The sequence below is a fragment of the Daldinia childiae genome (assembly GCF_008694065.1).
Source record: "Daldinia childiae strain JS-1345 chromosome Unknown Scaffold1, whole genome shotgun sequence".
NCBI lineage: Eukaryota > Fungi > Ascomycota > Sordariomycetes > Xylariales > Hypoxylaceae > Daldinia > Daldinia childiae.
Window position 1 is genome coordinate 451,876 of NW_022984642.1, and position 19,905 is coordinate 471,780.

Here is a 19,905-nt window from a genome sequence, read left to right on the forward strand (position 1 = left end):
TACAGGTAGGTACTTGGCATTGACGGACTATAGACGGCTAGAGAGCGCGGAGGGGAAGGCGGTTTAAATTAGGGAAAAGATTAGCGGGGTATCGCTTGGCTTTAGCGGCTTCCGTCCCCACATCCCCCACCTTGTGACGACAGTACGGTACTGCGGTGTACCCTGCAAAAGGGTAGGATTTGCACCGGCTTCGCCCAAAGGTCCAGACAGGCCAGGCTGACCCAGGCCACTCTAAAAGTTTCTATACATTTTTCTGGGAAAATTGATGGAGGGGGAGGGGCGGTAACAAGGGTAAGTAACAAGGGGGGGGGTAGGGGGGGTAGCTTCTTAGACTAGTAGTATTCTTATTACATACCTCTACCTAAGACAGCTTGAAATGTAATGTTAGTGGTACCCTTTTTATACTCTTATACATCATAATAATATTTTTTTCCTACTTCCTCGGTTTTCCCATCGGGCTTGTTTCTTACCTTCGTCCTGCGCGAATTGTTTCATTACCGGACTTGTTTCTCGAGCTGACACACAAAAGATTCGAAATTGTTGGACAGCGATTGGAAAGAACGTCTAGCTCGGCATTGTGTCCTACCCAAACAATTGGGGGGGGATTAAAGTTTCCTATTGTGATTATTAACTCTATTCGCATATTCACTCGTTTTGCCGTGTACGCCCGGAAGCAGAGGCAGATGCAGAAGTGGCTGACTTGAGGCAGCACCTTCCCCCACGATGGAGTTAGTCACGTCCCATGTCCCAAGTTCCAAGTCCCAAGTCCTTAATCTTCCTTTTTTACCGTTTGGCCGTTTGACGGTTTGATCGGTTAATCGTCTGTACAACCGAGAAGTCAAAGCTAGGTTCTGACAAAGAGTTCCCGTCTAGTACCCGGAATATAATTCACTTCGAGGATAACGTGCGTTTCTATAAGAGTTTTCTTATAAATACTCTTCCCTCATTATCAATGCAGCTTCGTGGATTTAGTCAATTAACATAATCACCATGCAGGATCACTACATTGGTATTGACGTTGGTACCGGGTCTGCTCGTGCTTGTCTGATAGACTCATCTGGAGACATTAAAGCTCTAGCCTCCGAGGCCATTAAGCTATGGCAGCCCCAACAAGGTTACTATGTACGTTCTTTCAACGGAATCCCCCCTTCCCTGCTTTGTCTTGATCAGTATGACGTGGGGACCTAACAAAGCTTAAGGAACAATCAACTACCGATATCTGGCACTGTATTTGCCATTGTGTGCAACGCGTTGTCCACCAATCCGGAGTCGACGTTGGTCATATCAAGGGCTTAGGTTTTGATGCTACTTGCTCGCTCGCAGTTTTCTCTGAAAAGGATGACCAACCTGTCACTGTTACCGGTCCGGACTTCGAGAACGACAGCAACGATCGCAATGTTATCTTATGGTTAGACCACCGTCCCGTCCAAGAGACGGACCAGATCAATGCTACAGGCCACAACCTGTTGCGATATGTAGGCGGCAAGATGAGCATTGAGATGGAGATTCCTAAAGTATTATGGCTGAAGAACAACATGCCCAAGGAGCTATTCGACCGCTGCAAGTTCTACGACTTGACAGATGCGTTGACTCACTTGGCTACTGGCAACGAGAACCGAAGCTTCTGCAGCACGGTCTGCAAGCAAGGCTACGTCCCTATCGGCGTAGATGAAAGTGAGAAGGGTTGGCAAGAAGATTTCTTCACTGAGATCGGACTAAGCGACTTAGCCAAAGACAATTTCAGGCGCATGGGAGGCGTTCATGGAATTGTAAGCTCTCCTCCCCTCTTCCCAATTGGTCCTCTGCTATATCGAGACAGTTCGCTAATTCATCCCCTAGAACGGCAAATACTTTAGCGCAGGAGAACTAGTTGGTCATTTGTCTGACCATGCTAGTAAGCAGCTCGGGCTGCAGGCTGGTATCGCAGTCGGCAGTGGTGTAATTGATGCCTATGCCGGCTGGGTCGGTACTGTTGGAGCAAAGGTCGACACTGAGTATGGTCATGCCGACGAGAGCGCCCCAGCAAACGATCTCGCCCAAGCCTCTACCCGACTTGCTGCTGTAGCTGGCACATCCACCTGCCATCTTGCCATGTCTGAGAAACCTGTGTTCGTCAATGGAGTATGGGGGCCTTACCGTGACGTACTCCTGCCTAATTATTGGTTAGCAGAGGGTGGCCAATCGGCAACAGGTGAGCTTTTAAGGCACATCCTCGAGACACATCCGGCACATAAGGAAATTGTACCTCTCGCGGAAGCTATGCACATGAACGTATATGATTACATGAATGGTCATCTAAGGGAGTTAGCTGAGAAGACTAACGCTCCTACCGTTTCCTACCTTGGACGACATTTCTTCTTCTACGGCGACCTGTGGGGTAACCGATCGCCTATTGCGGATCCCAACATGAAAGGATCTGTAATTGGTCTCAGTTCTGACTCCAGCGTTGATGGTCTCGCCCTGTATTATTATGCTACTATGGAGTTCATTGCCTTGCAAACCCGACAGATCATCGAGGCTATGAACAAGGCAGGCCACAACATTCAAACTATTTTCATGTCCGGCAGCCAATGTCAGAACGATATGCTTATGGATCTCATCGCTACTGTCTGCGATATGCCGGTGTTGATTCCCCGATACGTCCACGCTGCTGTGGTGCACGGGGCGGCCATGCTCGGTGCAAAGGCAGCAAGCGCAGATGCCGATGGCAAGACTGAGAATCTCTGGAGTATTATGGACCGAATGAGCAAACCGGGTCGACTTGTTAAGCCCGGGAGTGACGCAAACGAGAAGAAACTCTTCGACGCCAAGTACGAAGTATTCCTGGAGCAGTGCCGGACCCAGCGGGAATACCGTTCTAAAATTGACCAGGCTACTAGTACCTGGGGTCTTGAATATGGAAATTAGACAAAAGGGGACTACTGGGCATGTTATCGGGAACCAGGTGTTAATGAAAAGCTCTATGGGACTTACGGATAGGCGCGGTTGATAGAGGGTAGAGCACCTGTAGATAGACTACTATCATAAGGATACAATCGGTGATTTAGACTAGGTTAACTGCATACATACGCGTATATTGCCAAACTGATGTGAATTAATAGACTAAGGGTTGTAAAGCCAAATATGCTACGTTTGTTGTTGTTGTTGAAGGACTGCCTTAGATAGTCTCGGAAGTAAATGTAAGTGATTGATTGGAATGGAAGGTAATTGCTTGATGCTATCAGTCTGCCAGTTGACTTCCCAAGGGGTTGGTTTTCATAATGGGACACATTCCAGGTGTATACCTTATTATGCATGACAGAGGGTTATAGGTTTTACGTCGACCTTGTCTTCATTAATTGGATATAACACACTCGTTACTTTGAATCAGTTAGGTGTTTGGAAGTTCTGCGGTTTATAGAGTTATTTATGCATATTTTAGTTATGCGAAGAACGCAAGGAAACGGTTAGTTAACCAAGTTAAGTAATAGTTGACTTTAAGTTAGATATAAACACGAGGTAGTATCTATGTAGTCTTTGAGGTCAACAACATGCTCTATACATACATAATCCGAGATATGTAGCTCTACACTTGGAAATATAACAAGTTTACAGTTGGGCTGATCTATTGTAGATTCTAACACTCCCCAAGTCTGACCTTTTCTGATTAACTACCTATTTACTACTGATCTTTTGGCACTTGACGATACACCTATAGAAGGCCATATACGAATCGACCGCCGAGTGGGTCTCCAAGTAGTGCTGGGGATTCGTTGACATACTATCCAAGTTGTAACCAGTAGGCACCCGAACGATGACCGGGCGAACCCTTTTCGAAACACTGAAGAGCTTAGATAGCATTTCGGTGCCGTGGCCCGTCGAGTCGCCCGGGGCTTGGGCGTTTCTGGTAAATAGGTAACCATGTCGCTAGGCCGCGCACATTATCAAACTTCTTTCCATCGTTACTAGGACGAGATAGGGTGTTCTCTCATCTCCATTGCAAATTAATTATATATAACTGTAGAAAGCATGTCATACTCCTTCATGGACCGTTAAAGGAATGTCGCTTTTGCTGCAGTTTGACTCAAGTCATGTAGTTGAAAGCGCCGCCGTGCTGCACTGTGTGTAAATTACATAGGTACTTTAAAAGCTAACAGTGTATAAAAAGTAACTTAGCTTATATTTCTAACTTTATACCGATATTTATGCGTTAGGTACCTAAACGCAATTCTGGTAGGTGCTGTTGGTTTATAAGTGGCTACTACTCATTTCGGAAGACGCGTAGTTAGCGTGGTACATGGCCCGTGCAGAAGCTACCCGCAACGTCTTTTGCCTTGTTGATTGTTTTTTTTCAGCCTTGCCATAAAATTCCGAGCTCTAAATAAATCTACAACCATACAACCCATTCATTGGGTCATTCTTTCAGCTGCCAATTGCAGCAACCCGACCATCTCCCAATAGTGGCCGACCTATCATTTTCATTTCGAGATGTCGTTGTTCGGAAAGACATTAGGCACTGGCGGTGTCAACCAAACGGCCAATACAGCTTCTACTGGGCCGACATCTTCGTTATTTGGTTCTACTATTAATCCTGCGCAGCAGCAACAGCAACAGCAACAACGACAATCTCCGTTTGCAAATATTGCCGGTACATCATCTACGGCCCAACCGAACCAAACCAGCAGCCTATTTAACAGGTTCGGTACAGCTCCTTCAAGTCAACAGCAGCCTCCAGCGGGAGGACTTAGTGGACTATATACCGGTAATCAGCAGCAGCAGCAGCAGCAGCAAGCAGGAGGCATGTTTGGTGCCTCAACCACCCAGCCCGCTGGTAGTTACTTCGGCTATACCGGACAGCCCACAAACAACCAAGCTCAAGGACAATCTCAAGGACTATCATCTATTCTTGGAGTCGGTCAGATAAATGCCAGCGGGCTACCCCAGGGTAACACGACAGGGTACTTCGACAGCTTGCTCTCGAAAGGCAAAAAGCAAGGTAGCGAACAATCACCACTCGAAGATCTTCCCAGCCTTCAGCTTGGTCTTGGAGACCTTCGTCAGCGCCTTCGAAAGCTAGGCCCGCGAGCGGACCCTTTAGCTCATGACAAAGCTCGCTTTATCCTGGCCGCGTCTGGCGTCGAGCCGGCAGCAGCGGTGCGAGACTTGAACGATTTCGACGTCCGTATCGGAGGCCGCGTCGACCGCCCTACGTCCACTCCCGCCGTGGACGTTGACATCGATACGTATCTCTCGAATATACAGAAGAAGACGACTCTTAGTATGATCGCTGACGGTCTGGAAAGATCGGCTAGGGACTTCGATAATTTCCTTGAAGATAACGTTACGATGGAGTGGGAGGCACAGAGGAAGCGTATCTACGAACACTTTGGCATCAAGACTAAAGACGATGGACCCGTTGAAGGACCGCCGGGAGCAGCCAACAGAGAGTCGCATGCGGGCTTTGGTCGGTCGCGACGAACAACTAAGGCGGCGCGGTCTTCGGTAGCAGGTATCAAGTCCAGCGCATTTGGACGGTCAAATCTTCAGAAGTCGGTCATTGGCACTCCCAGCAAGATTGGTAGTCACAAGACCGAATTTACGGATATCCAGGATGCAACGGGGACCCCGAGTGCCCTAAATGGTGCTACTTCGATCGACGATCGATTTCTCAGAGAGAAACAGGGGCGCCTCGCGGAACGAGTTCGACAACTTAATCTTTGCCGAATCGAGAAGCAGCCTTACCCTATCCTACACGAGCTTGCGCAGGTGGCAGGAAATTCTGGTGATAGACATGCTCAGCAATTAGTCGATGCCTATCACGCTGCTATGACTATCGTCGGGGAAAATCCAGAAGCGGAGACGTTCGCGGGTGATGCCACGGCAAAGGAACGCCAATTCAAGGACAAATACTTGGATGTGAATGACAAGTCCTCCGGATCAATAGAAATGCGAAAAAGAATTCTTAATGGCGCGAACGCCTTCTTAGAGAGGAAGTTTTTCCAGGAGATCGAGAACGTCATCGCCAAATACCCAAGAGAAGCGAATTTGGGAGGTCGCCCGGACGTCGTTAGCAAGATCAAGGCATATGTTCGATTACGACACTCGCGGAAAGACCTTGTGCCTGATAACATCGATCTTCAACAAGTCGACGGCGAATTCGTCTGGGCTATCGTATTTTATCTGCTACGATCTGGAAAGATTGCCGAGGCGGCTGATTATGTTAAGGCCCAGTCGACTACTTTCCGGAGTATTGATCGTACCTTTGCATCATACCTCCTCGAGTATGTTAGTAGCCCCGATAGGCGGTTAAGGCGTCAGTTGCAGGAGCGCTGCAATAACGAGTACAACCAACGAGCTCGTAACGCACCGGAGAATTCCATCGACCCGTACCGAATGGCTTGTTATAAGATTGTGGGACGCTGCGACGTGAGCAATCGCAGCCTTGACGGCCTGAACACGGAGATTGAAGATTGGATATGGCTTCAGTTCAACCTCGCTCGCGAGAATGACAAGGCAACCGAAGTAGCTGCAGAGTCTTACGGATTACAGGACCTACGAACAAGCATCCGGGATATCGGCCTCAAACACTTTCCAAAGTCTCCTAGCGAGGACGATAATGGCACTTTCGGCATGTTTTTCTTCCTACAGATCCTCTCGGGCATGTTCGAACAAGCTATCTCATACCTGTATGCTTTCTCTTACGTGGATGCTATCCACTTCGCCATAGGCCTCGAATATTATGGTCTTTTACGCCCTGCGGACCCCTGGACCACGGCGGACTCGCTTCTATCGCACGATACTCGCTCCAGACCACAGTTAAGCTTTGGGCGGATGCTAGGATATTACACGCGCGATTTCCGAGCCGCTGACGTTGCTTCGGCTGTCGATTACCTAACTCTGATCTGCCTCAATGCAGACCTGGGTGGCGAAGCGGGACGGCAACAAGCAGAGCTTTGCCATGCGGCTCTGCGAGAACTTATCTTAGAGACCAGAGAGTTTAGTAAACTCATTGGTGATATTAGACCGGATGGGCGCCGCATTACAGGTCTCGTCGAAGAACGTGCCTCACTCATCGGTCTTCGGGAGGAAGATGACTTCGTGAAGACCGTTACGCTACAGGCAGCCCGGTTCGCGGATGATAACGGGCGAACAACGGATGCAGTGCTGTTGTATCATTTAGCTGGAGACTATGATAGTGTAGTGACTATAGTGAGTCGCGCGCTAAGCGAGGCCATCTCACTAGAGATCGGCGAGGATCCCATGCGCTTGATGCCAGTTAAACCCCGAACAGATGGCAAGGACCCAGAGGCGCAAGTTGGCAGCAGCTTGAGTCTGGCATCTATCGACGATCCCATCCAGCTCGCGATGACAATGATGTCGATGTACGAAAAGGACGCCATGTTCTATACGAGAGTCGAGGAACAGAACCGGATCGCGTGTCATATCCTCTTGCAAATGAGCGATATCAAGAGCTTGGTCGAGGGTGGTCAATGGCCCGAGGCGTTAGATGTAAGTGTTTTATTAATTCTCGGCCCGTTGTGGGTATATTAAATACTAATTAATGACGCAGAAAATACGCGGGTTAGAGATCCTACCGCTGGATGCTAACGGCGATCCGGCTAGGATCCGACACTACGCAGCAACATTTTCGGGACTGTCCCAGACTGTTGCCATCAACGTACCGAACCTACTTATGTGGACTATTACGTGCTGCATCCAACAGAGAGAGCGGCTCATGAGCGGGCAGTTCAGCGGCAACGAAGGCACTCGACGGATGATGTGTGACAACCTCAAGCAGATCAGCATGGATCTAACGACATACACAAGCCAGCTGAGATATAGGTTCCCGCCACACCTGCACGAAGCTCTTGCTCGAGCTTCGGCGGATTAATGGGATTCAAGTGTACAAATAGGACTAAGAGAAGAAATAAAGCGGATAGCGTGGGCGTGGGCGTGGGCGTGTATGCACGCATTCCTTGGTTTGTCCGCACATAGTCGATGTAATAGGTTGATGCTTTTCGACGAGAAACGAGACGGGGCGCATTTATCATGGTTGGTGGTTTACACTAAGAGCTACTATCTACATAATAGGTAGTTTAGAGACGCTATAGTTATACAAATGTATTACACGATGGAGCTGAAAGTGGTTTCACTTAAAATAATAGGTACCTGTCAAGAGACGGTTTCATCGTAGTCGGCGATAATTAGAAGTAACTACCTAATATTCTATAGCTAGAACTACATGAGGTACTTAAAGGGAAAAAAGACTATTAGGGAAATTAACAAGCGAGCTGCAACTAGGGGTAGCTATTAAGTAGGCCCACTAGAGCTCTAACAGCTTAATCGGTAACTTCAACCAATTAAAATAAAGATAGATCGGGACCGTCGGTTGTTAGTGGTTTCTGTCGGCAGGTTTATTTCCTGACTCGTAGGTCAACTAAACCGATATGGATCCACTTGGTGTCACTGAATCATGAAAGGCGATCTTCATGTGGACAAGTTTTTAAAATTGACCAGTCAATTAACGCAAACCAAATCAGGCTTTACCCCGTTCCCCGTTCCCCGACACCAGCGTTGCGCCCACTTTCTCTCGCCTACCCAATCTACCCAATCTACCAATGCCATGATACTCCAGTTACATTACCGTACTACGGGAATATCTGTTGTACATTTAGTACTATTATAGTACTATCATAAGTACTTTTGTGATATGCACCCTTCCGCTAACGAAGCTTTTTCCTTCTCCACCTTCGTCAATCCTGACACCAATACCGAAACCAGCACCAGCACCAGCATCAGCATCAGTACCAGTACCAACACCAACACCAACACCAACGCTAACCATCATCGAGCTTCCTCCTCCACTAACCCCATAACTACCGGTAGTCCTTCCGAGAATAGTCGGACCGAACCCGACGTCCTCGGTCATCTCCACAAACCCGGTCCTTCCCAGGAGAATGGACAATCCTCCGATTCTGGGAACGCCTCTTCCCAGGCGGGCCGTGACCATGTCTCGGGTTATCTCGAAGATCAGCGGACTAAGAAACGCCGGACCGGTCCCAGCTCAAGGGGTGTAGCAAACTTAACGCCAGAGCAGCTTGCCAAGAAGAGAGCAAACGGTATTAGATCCACACCTTAAAGACTTTTACCCAGATCCATATTCCATATTCCAGATCCTTATTCCAGACCCTATCATCTCGTCGTATATCCAACGAGCCTCGTAAGCCGAGCCGTCGTAATTATGCCCCAGATGTATAAATATAATAACTTTTCCCTAATTGTGACATTACTCTAATCTAATGTAACCCTACATATGTTTTTATACCCCTTACTAACTACCTTTATCTCCTTCCCTTAGACCGGGAGGCGCAAAGGGCCATCCGCGAACGCACTAAGAATCAGATCGAGACTCTCGAGAGGCGGATTCGCGAATTAACTTCACAACAACCATATCAGGAACTCCAGGCCGCTATACGGGCCAAGGAGGCTATCGAGGCTGAGAATGCCGAGATTAAAGGCCGGCTGGCCTCTGTCTTATCCTTAATACAACCTATATTATCTAATCAACAAGGTCAGTTAGTTTGATCAAGCAAATAATGTTATGAAAAATAATAGGTAGACAGTAGACTAACCTTCTCGTTTTAGTCGATGGAGCTTACGCATCTCCTATCCCTAATATCACACCGGTTCAGACTGCGCAGCGTTCGCCCTCTGTTCCTACCAGTTACAATGCTTCGACACCCATGAGCGCTACGTCTCCTTCCGCAGCAGATACACCATGCCAAGCACAATCACAGGCTCATCCAAGTCCACATTTCACCCAGGTAATGCTAAACCAGCAACGACATGATCTATTTCATAACTTAGATCTTGGTGCTGGTGAGCAGCTCAAACTTGATTTTCTTCTTGACCCCTCACATCGTGTGAATAGGATGCAAACCGGGGTAAATGGAGCACAAGATACACCAGGATATCAGCACCTTCCTACGAAACATGATTGGAACGTCGGCTTGCTTCCGCCCCCTCGGAACCATGCGATCGTCAATAGCGGACCGCACCAACACCAACAGCATCGCATAGAGTACGCACCGCGGAATGTATTCCAGCCGGTTGAGTCGTCTTGGGTTGGCAACTCGGCCCCTATCAAGAACGGCCCGTCGACCTGTCCTCTAGATAGCCTACTTCTTGAGTTCCTACAAGAGAGACGTCAACGGGCCGCAGAGGGCGTTCCTACGCGGGACATAATCGGTCCGAGATATCCCTCCGTCTCATCGCTACTCAACCCAGCCAACAGCGTATTCTCTCATCCACTCTCCAAGGTCTTTACAGACATATTAGCGGCCTTTCCAGGGATGAGCGGGCTTCCGGAGCGCGTAGCTGTGCTCTACTATATGTTTCTCGTCATGCGGTGGCAAGTTAGCCCTACGCAAGAGAACTATGACCTCTTACCCCCTTTTGCGCTCCCCACACCAGCACAGCTACAAATTGCCCATCCGGCGTGGATAGACCACCTTCCCTTCCCACACATGCGAGAGAAGCTCGCAAAGGAGTATAATCCTGTTGAGTTTCTATTTGATAACTTCTTCATCCCATTCACAACTACCATCTCCCTCAACTGGCCGTATGAGGCCACAGACACGCTACTCCAGAGCCCGGATGGGAACGAATTATTGATCAACCCTGTGTTCGAACGTCACCTGAGAAGATTCGAGAACTGGACGCTGGGCGAATCTTTCGATAAGGCGTTTCCTCGTCTCAGGGGTACGTATAATCTCAAAAGATGTACTAGCGCCCCGGGGGATATGGCGGATGGCCAGTTTAGCGGTGGTTAATTTAGTATATCTATATATATCTATCCATATATACGAACCTATATAAGGCGGGCACGGGGTTATTCCGTCTATGCTATACGCAACACATAAAAGAGGGATTTATATATACAGCCTCTCACGGGGATAATACAGCAAGTATCAGGATCCTGCTATTCTTGAGAAGGTTTAGCTATATTCAACAAGGGATTGGATAGAAATAAGATAAGACCTAAGGAATGTCCTTGGGTCAGGAGATATATAAGGTAGATTGTCATGGGGGTATAAAAAGTTCATCTATCCACCTAGTTATATAATACGAGTATATGTAGGTATATATATATATGACTCGTAGCTCAATATTTCAATACAATAGTGTTTAATAACATCCCTGTCTCCCGAGTAAGCTATAGTATGAAGAGTGAGTATAAACGAACCTAGTTATAGCGTATTAGCCCAAGTTATACACCTACCTACATACCTAGCCTTGTAAACCATCTTATACAATGCCTGTCGGAGAGAATCTAAAAAGCAACCGTATATGATATTATTCTTTTAGAGAAGTAAAGCTTGTGTCTGGAATGAAGTGGGCAATGGTAAAACATATCCCGGTATACCATTTATCCTATGATCTCTTTTTAGACTTTCTTCCCCCCCCTTAGTTATTTCTCTTTTAGTCTAAATAGGGGAACACTTCTAAATCCATATACAAGTCGTGACCGCGGCGATCTATATATATATTGTTTCACGGTGAATAAGTATAACTACTTTAAGCCAATAGAGGGTTAACGCATTTCCTCTACTTGCAGACAGACTTACATGCATACACAATACAACAACGTCTTATTATATATGTGTACAAGGTAGGTTTATACTTACCTAGGTAACTGACATCTTACTACGCATCTTTACCATCTAAACAACAGTATTCTTTACAGACACCAGCATCCACTTGTTCACTCCCCCTGTTTAACAACAATAGTAAAAATAACAAAAACAGTCACAAATAGGCAAAAGGCATAAATACTCAAGCCAAGCAAGAATATCAATTATGACTCCCCTATGCTAAAGCAACTATGAACCCTAATGAAATAAAGATCGGGTATATCCATCTAAAGTAAACAAATAAATCACAAGCCAAGCTAGATGTGCAAGATGTTTATCCCCCTTTCAAAAATGCAAAGATTCTTTCCGTCCCCCTTTTCCGTTCATTCGATCCTTTGTTATTGGTGCAAATAGCCAAGTGAAGCAAAGCCAAGTGATTCAAACGCCTTCCAATGCCGTGTGATGCAATGCAATGCAATGCTGTGATAGTCTTCAAACACACAACCAAAGAAACAACCTCTTACGAAGCACCGGCACCGGCACCGGCACCGGCACCCACAACCCAACCCAAACCGCAAGGCGCAAGACCCTACTCATCCGCGTCAGGGTCCCTAACCCCAAACGAGTAAACCCCGACGCGGTGATCCGCGCCCACGAATAAGCTCGGCGCATTATCGCCAACAAACGTCTCCCACTGGACACAGTGGATCGGGCTCCCCGCTGCAATCCCATCGACATCCGCACAGCGGAGTCGACGCCCGGTGTGCACTGAGTACAGCGCCATCTTCCCATCATCATGGGCCGCTGCCACAACACCCGAGTCCCTATCCACATCCAGCCCGAGATCGAGGTACGGGCCGTTCTTATAGCCAGCGATCTGGAGGAAGGGGGTGGTTGTGGTCCTGGGTTTTGTATGCAGGTGCTCAGATGCATAATAGCGAGTGTCGAAGACGGAGAGCATGTTTCGTAGGCCGGCAACCAGGACTTTGTGCTCGCCGACTTGTTTGACATGGGTGATGGTGTCGCGGACCCTAATATTGGTCCATTTGGGATATTCACACCGTAGGTCCCCAGTGAACAAACGGCCAGGACGACCGCCGAACAAGAGAATGTTGGGATCCTTGAATGTGATACCAAAGGTATCGGCGGTGGGGGGTCGGCCCTTGGGGTCGCTGAGGTTGAAGCTACCTAGGGCAAACGGCACTGCCATGTATCCGAGATTGTTGTAGTAGACTAGGCCGTGAGTCGTACCAATTACGCAAAGTAGATCGGAGTTGGTAGATGGAGCTATGCATAATGAGAGGGCCTCTATCTGATCTCGGCATGTAGAAAAGTCTAATAGTTAAGTCTAGTTAGTATACTGTCTGCATTTGTTCACAAATTAAGGCAATCCAATCACTCTACTCACTAGTACTCCATGGAAGGTGGGTCTCTATATGGCGGAGGGGGTTGACGGGGGGCTGGCGGGTTATGAGGTTATTTGCTAGTACGTTGTGTGCATCTCTGTTGAAGCGAACGAAGACGGGGTCAGGTCTTTGGAACTGGCGAGGGATAACAATAGTGGCATCATATTTGCTGCTATAGCCGATGCTTGCCATCGGCGATGGGACAGCTTCGTGGGTTGGTCCTAGATGAAGGGCTTGTGCATCATTCAACTGGCCGTCATGTAACCGGGCACGGAACTTTGAACCTAGTCTATTATCGAAGGCTATATTAGTATATCTATAAATCTAGAAGATAGAGAGGAATATAGAATATAGGGGGTTATAGCTTATTCCGTACCTGCCTGACTCGATGTCTCTCAAGGTATAGGCCGAATCACATACTCTTCCATCGGGACCTTGGGGGTTATAGAATTAGCCTATGCAGTCGGCGATCTTTATATATCATAAACTTACTTGCGTAGACTTTGCATAGTCCTTTGGGACCTTTGTTGGTGACGACCATGTGGGTGAGCGCGGTTTGCTGTGGGCCCCAGGTGAACTCAACAGCACCCTTCTCAACTATGCCATGCGAAAAAGAAGTTGCGATATGATCGCGTCTAGGCACACCAAACTCACGGTTTAGGAAGCCGCCGATGAGAGGGTGCTCCAGGGTCTCGGAACGAACAATGCGCTTCTTGTTCAGCACAACTTGATGGGCATGCTCAGCAGCCTCTGCGTCCTCGACCTTACGCTTCTTGACACTATCAGAAGACCAGACTGCATTTCTCGGCGCCGTCTTGCGCTGTTCGATTTTGAAGTAACGCTTCTTATCCTTATCTATGAGGAAATAGGTTAGTGATATGAAATTACTGGTGGGAGGAGAGGGATTATGAAATCCTTAGCAATAAAAAGGGGGTTCTGGGATCGCCGACGTGAACAAGAGAGGAAAGGGGGGAAGTAGAGGAAGTAGAGGAACTAAGAGAGGTAGAAGAAATAGAGGAAATAAAGAAAGTAGATATAGGATTGCAGATAAGGCCAAATGAGATGATTATAGGATCACCTATAGAAAGGAATGAAAACATTATGGGAATGCTAAGGAAGTAGTCCCAAAATATCATGATAGTTTGACAGAATTGCGGCTAGAAAATCACAACATATCACCAATATTTTAGCTATCAAAGGGCAAACAAGGTAACTTACCCCAATAATATCCTGGAATCTCTCTGGGAGGCATTTTGTTCAAATTTAGAACGTGGTTCACGGGTTGTATGCAGTTAGACGTTGCAAAAAAAAAAAAAAAAAAAACGGGTTGACGATCAAGAGATAGGTATGTTGGTAATTTGTAGGGAGAAATCGCCGATTTCTAGAGGCAAGTTACTGATTTGTACACGGGAATGATTGATTGGTAAAGGAATATTTCCGAATCGTAAGAAGAAGAAAAAATGTTAATTGGTACAAGAATGTTGTCAGTTTGTAAAGGAAAGTGGTTGGTTTGTGGAGAGAAAAACTGATGTATTGCAGAAGGTGAAAGTAGAAAACTACGTCGTGACTGCCAAACTTAACAGACTGCAGTATTTAGGCGGGATAATGCGATAACGAACCTGTGAAATATCTCAGGAAGGAACGTTTATATAACTTGAACTCCCATCCAGGAAATTTGATAATTGTGATATTTGCATAATATAAAAAAAGAATTCGAGGTAGATAATTGCCTTCATTTAGGGATCATTCAAATGCTACACTAGATGCAGGTACTTGAGCGAATAAGATAAGAGCATTCAACTACATGGTACCAGCATAGCGGTATACCATTGTACCGGGGCGCTATACTCTTATCAAGACTGGGGCAATACCGACTATAACGATTTGACTACACTAGGCAGTATAACGCACACAGATAAAGGTAACACGCTTATAAGAATAGTCTTAATTGAGACTGGACCTTTTCATGAATGCTTTGCTATTTACATATAAAAATTCACTACCTCATAAGATAAAAATAATAAAAAAGGGTCACAACTTCAGTCAATTTCAAGGGAATGCAACAAGTACAACACCAGGTTTCACATTTGACATAGTCATATATTTTATATTTCTTTCATTCGTACGTAATTAAGTCTAAGAGACATGGGTATGACGTAACCGAAGGCCTATACGCCGTGGTATTTCAGTTTACAAGAAGGAAATGAAGTGAACAACTGAGCCCGTGCGGAATATATCTAATTTATAAACCGAAGGCAAGAGTATGTTACACCAATTAAGAGCCTTCCCGACCGACGACCACCGCAAAAGGAGCGGCTCGTCCGTTTCATCGGGAGACGAACTATTGAGATTTTTCGTGCTGAGTAGAGACACGTTGGAGAGAGACGACTATGAAACATATTAGTTAAGAGTTCATGAAACCAAAAAGTGATGAAGTGTAACTTACCGAAGTCTTCGAGCGATCTCTGCTTTTGGCTGCCCTTGGGGGACTTGCCGTGCATGAGGTTGTCGAATCCAACGCTGTCCTGGAGGATGTAGTAAACACCACCCATGATACAGAAGACACCAAAGGAGAAGATCCAAATACGGACAACGGCGACAATGTGAGTCAACGCTCCGTTTTCGAAGAAACCCCAGATGGTGAAGCAGGTGGCAAGGATATCGACAAGGAGAATGGCACCAGTCAACTGCCACGAAGGGATAGAAGACCAGAAAGGACCATTAGCACGGGTAATGAAGATCAGCCAGTTCTCAGTAAGAGAAATCTCAAGGAAAAGAACCTCATCCATGTTACCATTGTTCTGGACAATACCACCGTTCTCGCCCTGAGCGTACATGGTGGTAACAGTGATCCAGGTACCGACGGCAAGAACAACACCAAGGAGAACGGACATACCCCAAAGCTTGGGGAGGTTCCACTTGACAGGGCTCATGGAGTAGGGGGCATTGTCGTAAGCAATAGCTAGAGTGGCAACATCGGCGAAGATGGCAATGAAGACAACCAGTTCAATATTGAGGGAGCGGTTCAAGATTGCGATCCACAGGCCGAGGTAGATTTCCAAGTGAAGAGAAAGAGCGATACGGTATACGACGTAAGCGTACATACGGTGGAAGATTTGTCGGGAAGTCTTAAGAGCATCAATGATGGCACCTAGACCGGGGGCAAGGAAGACGATATCGGCAGCAGATCGGGCAGCGTCAGAGGCACCCTCGACAGCAATACCAGTATCAGCCTTCTTCAATGAGGGAGCATCGTTTACACCGTCACCAGTCATGGCAACAAGGTAACCACGCTGTTGAAGGATCTCGACGACATTGTACTTGTGTTGGGGGAAAACCTCAGCAAAACCATCAGCAGCCTCGACGAAGTCGTAAACCTCAGAACCAGGCATGTCACCACCGCCACCAAGACCAAGACGCTCAGCATTGTAGACGTTGGTACCAAGACCGAGTTGACGAGAAGTTTCACGAGCGATACCGACGGCATCACCAGTAAGCATCTTGATGGAGAGACCTAGGCGCTTGGCTTCGTTGATAGTACGGGCAGTATCGTGACGAGGGGGGTCAGAGCAAGGCATTATACCAAGGATTTCCCAGGCACCCTCACCACGCTTGCGGGCAACACCGAGAGAACGGAAACCACGGGTAGCGAATTCAGCAACCTTGTTCTTGTAGGCCTGGTCAATCTCCTCAGGGATAGGGTGGTCTTCCTCGACGGTCTTTAGAACGAACAGAGGGGCACCCTTGACACAGGTAATGCGTTCACCTTGAGGGGACTCGACAACAGCGGTAACTTTCTTTGAGACAGGGTCGAAGGGGAAGAACTCCTTAACAATGTACTTGGAAAGGACACCCTTGGCACGAGGATAGTACTTGAGAGACTTGAGGAAAGCCTTGTCGATGGCATCAATACCCTTCTTCTTGCGGCTGGCAGCGAGACAGGCAGTAAGCATAAGATCCTCGGGGTCAACACCGGCGACAGTGTAAGGCTCAGACAGAGAGAGCTTGTTCTTGGTCAGGGTACCGGTCTTGTCAGAGCAGAGAATCTCAACACCGGCCAAAGACTCGATGGCGGAAAGCTTCTGAACAATGGCCTTCTTCTTGGCAAGGTAAGCAGCACCGACAGCCATGGTTGTAGTGACAACGGCCGGAAGACCGACGGGGACACCAACAATAGTAATGGCAAGGGTGAAACGGAGGATGTCAACGATAGGGTTGGATCGGTAGAAAGAAGAAACCCAGACAACCAGAAGGGTGAAGACGACCAGAATCAACAACACAGTTCCAATACCGTTGAGGACTTCAGTGAAGTGACCGGAACCAGCAGAAGCCTGGTTGACAAGGGCAGCAGCACGACCGACGAAAGTGTTATCACCAGTGGCGGTAACGACCATGAAGGCCTCACCACGCTTGACAGCCGAAGAAGCGAAGCATTGGTCACCCTTGTGCTTGTCGACGGCGAGAGATTCACCAGTAATGGCAGATTGATCGACCTGGAGGAAGGCATCATCGGTGACGATTCGGCCATCAGCAGGAATAATAGTACCCTCTTCGACCTGGAGGATATCACCAGGGACGACTTGGGGAGCTTCAACCTCCTTAAGAGTTCCGTCACGGAGGACAACAGCCTTGAGGGCAAGAGTCTTCTTCAGCTCATCGACAATTGAACCAGCCTGGAATTCCTGAATGAAACCAACACAGGCGTTGAGAAGTAGTAGAGCGCAAATGACACCAAAGTCGACCCAATCTTCCAAACCGGCAGCAAGGACAGCGGCAGCCTCCATGACGAATTGAATAGGACCAATAAAGAAACCCTATTTCAGATTAGGAAACGATAGGTATTGCACAGGATGTTATGAATACTCACCAAGAACTTGAGGATGAGATTTTCCTTCTCCTCTTTCATCTGATTGAGACCATACTTTCGGCGGCGGTTGGTAACCTCAGCTGTATTCAAGTTAGTTCATATGCCTGAAGTCGCGTCGCAATGCTAAACTTACCCTCTGTTAGACCAACGCGAGTATCAGTTTGGAGCATCTCCTCCGGTACAACACGACCGGAACCGGCAGCTTGTCCTTCTTCTTCCTCCTCCTCGTCGAAAGCGTTGCCATCTTGCGACTCGAGGTCCTCGATCAAGGCATCAATGTCCTCATCCTCTTCTTCATCCTCACCCTTAGCAGGCTTGGCAACAGTGGGATTCTGGGCGCGGTGAGCCTCCTTCTCGTCGAAGTTACCCGACTCGATGTTGGTATGAAGCGCCGGAGCGGCGGCGTTTGACTCGGCCATGACGGCGAGTTTCGGTTATGACAGTTGAGCGATACTCAATGTCAAACCAGATTAAATAGAGATTTGAGGGACCGAGTCCAGGTAATTATTATTATTAGTCCAGGATAGGCGAACTGCGTAGGCGACAATAGGATCCGACTGGAATGCTGATTAGGTTGAAAGGTAGGTAAAAATTGACGATATTGTTTTTTTGGTGAAGTATGATTGTCGTGAGAGTAAGGTAGACGACGTTCAGACTAATCACGCAGAAGGAGGGGAGAGGGGAGATTTGGCGGGAAGGCACCACGGACGACCTTGGGGGGGAATTGACAAGCCAGAGCAGCCGAAAGTCTTCAACGTGATGGGAAGGAAAAAAGAGAAAAGCGCGTCCAACGTGGGAGAGCAAATTCTTTATAAGGTGAGAGAAACAGAGTGACAAGAGAGAGCAGCTAATTCCGAGAGTGGGGCACTTAGTCGACCAAGCTTCCAATGGCTCACTACATGGAAGTAGCAGTACAGACTAACACAGTGTGGACTTGCCTTCTGTGCGTTTCCACTGGATCCACTCATTAACGTCTAATAGATCCCTATTGGCCAAGCCAGGGCGATATTCAGAATACCACCCTCTAAATTCAATGTTTAAGGTACGTGCTTGTACATACGCACGCGTGATTTTTGTAGTAGAATACCTTCGTTGCCGAGGTGTTAGTTGCACCGCAAAGCTTAAGAAACAATGGCATCTTAATAACTCAAAATAGTGTAGGAGGTACCTACATAAACTCTCATAGTCGTAACAATTTCATAAGGTACTTAGTCTTTACACCACTAAAGTCTTTATCTGTCATAATGGACATGTGTGTATGTACACTTTACCCTGTTAACCTTAAGGTTTGTTGACATTGACGTTCACATTCAGATGCATGTGTAGCTAGGTTAACTACGCTTGTCCATGGGGAAATTGCTTCTATGCGCCATTAGTACTCAGGGGCCGAAGGTACGATGCATCCCACGCAATACTAAGTGGATGGCTTTGTAACTGTACCTCTCTAACTACTGATTTAGGTAAAGTATACACCTTAAGAACTCTACTACAGATAGGGAAGTACAAGTCACAGTGTGACTCGGTCCCTGCATGCTCCACCTTTCGGTACCTGAACAGCTTCGACTCCACATCCCATCTCCAGAGCAAAAGAGTAGGAGCACCCCATGAACTTTCTGATCTTGCGGGAATTTACAACTCGATTTCGCCCATGATGACAACACGCGCACCGACTTTTCCACAACTAATTTACGGTCAAAGCTCTAAAGAGAATACCTCTGGAGCTGTAGAGGCATTTCTTCTTTCCAATTGACATGTTTTCAGGACCTATTCGTCTATCTTTATGCGATGGTTGGCATGCGAATAGTTCTGGTTTAATTGTTTTGGTGAGATTTTTTTTTTCTCTCCTCTGGTCTTCAGGCTCATCCTAAATCAAGATTCCTTAAGCTCTCTGCATTCGGGAAGCACGGTTTATCTCTCTGGACCCATGGGATCCATGGGCTTATGCGAGGGCTGTTAGCCATCGAACTAGGGCCACCCATGTTCCATGTCCATTCATGTTAAAATGTTAGTCTCTCACAGT

General features: G+C 47.3%; 5 protein-coding genes across 5 annotated transcripts; 3 read left to right on the forward strand and 2 right to left on the reverse strand.

Annotated features, from left to right (window-relative positions):
* Positions 1-990: 990 nt before the first annotated feature.
* Positions 991-2,907, forward strand: GL218_00107 (uncharacterized protein; the record flags this gene model as incomplete). Its single annotated transcript, XM_033576519.1, has 3 exons — positions 991-1,122; positions 1,200-1,769; positions 1,840-2,907. 3 exons carry the CDS (start codon positions 991-993, stop codon positions 2,905-2,907), a joined length of 1,770 nt encoding a protein of 589 aa, XP_033442226.1.
* A 1,560-nt stretch (positions 2,908-4,467) lies between these two features.
* Positions 4,468-7,870, forward strand: GL218_00108 (Nucleoporin NIC96; the record flags this gene model as incomplete). Its single annotated transcript, XM_033576520.1, has 2 exons — positions 4,468-7,488; positions 7,550-7,870. The coding sequence occupies 2 exons, from the start codon at positions 4,468-4,470 to the stop codon at positions 7,868-7,870; spliced, it is 3,342 nt and encodes a 1,113-aa protein (XP_033442029.1).
* Positions 7,871-9,757: 1,887 nt separating this feature from the next.
* On the forward strand, positions 9,758-10,811 carry GL218_00109 (BZIP transcription factor; the record flags this gene model as incomplete). The annotated part of the gene is made up of 2 exons (XM_033576521.1): positions 9,758-9,803; positions 9,847-10,811. The coding sequence occupies 2 exons, from the start codon at positions 9,758-9,760 to the stop codon at positions 10,809-10,811; spliced, it is 1,011 nt and encodes a 336-aa protein (XP_033442028.1).
* A 1,390-nt stretch (positions 10,812-12,201) lies between these two features.
* On the reverse strand, positions 12,202-14,270 carry GL218_00110 (uncharacterized protein; the record flags this gene model as incomplete). Its single annotated transcript, XM_033576522.1, has 5 exons — positions 12,202-12,947; positions 13,021-13,307; positions 13,395-13,452; positions 13,511-13,873; positions 14,237-14,270. The coding sequence occupies 5 exons, from the start codon at positions 14,268-14,270 to the stop codon at positions 12,202-12,204; spliced, it is 1,488 nt and encodes a 495-aa protein (XP_033441590.1).
* A 1,089-nt stretch (positions 14,271-15,359) lies between these two features.
* Positions 15,360-18,304, reverse strand: GL218_00111 (Plasma membrane ATPase; the record flags this gene model as incomplete). The annotated part of the gene is made up of 4 exons (XM_033576523.1): positions 15,360-15,406; positions 15,465-17,832; positions 17,886-17,965; positions 18,019-18,304. The coding sequence occupies 4 exons, from the start codon at positions 18,302-18,304 to the stop codon at positions 15,360-15,362; spliced, it is 2,781 nt and encodes a 926-aa protein (XP_033442307.1).
* Between the last annotated feature and the right edge of the window lie 1,601 nt (positions 18,305-19,905).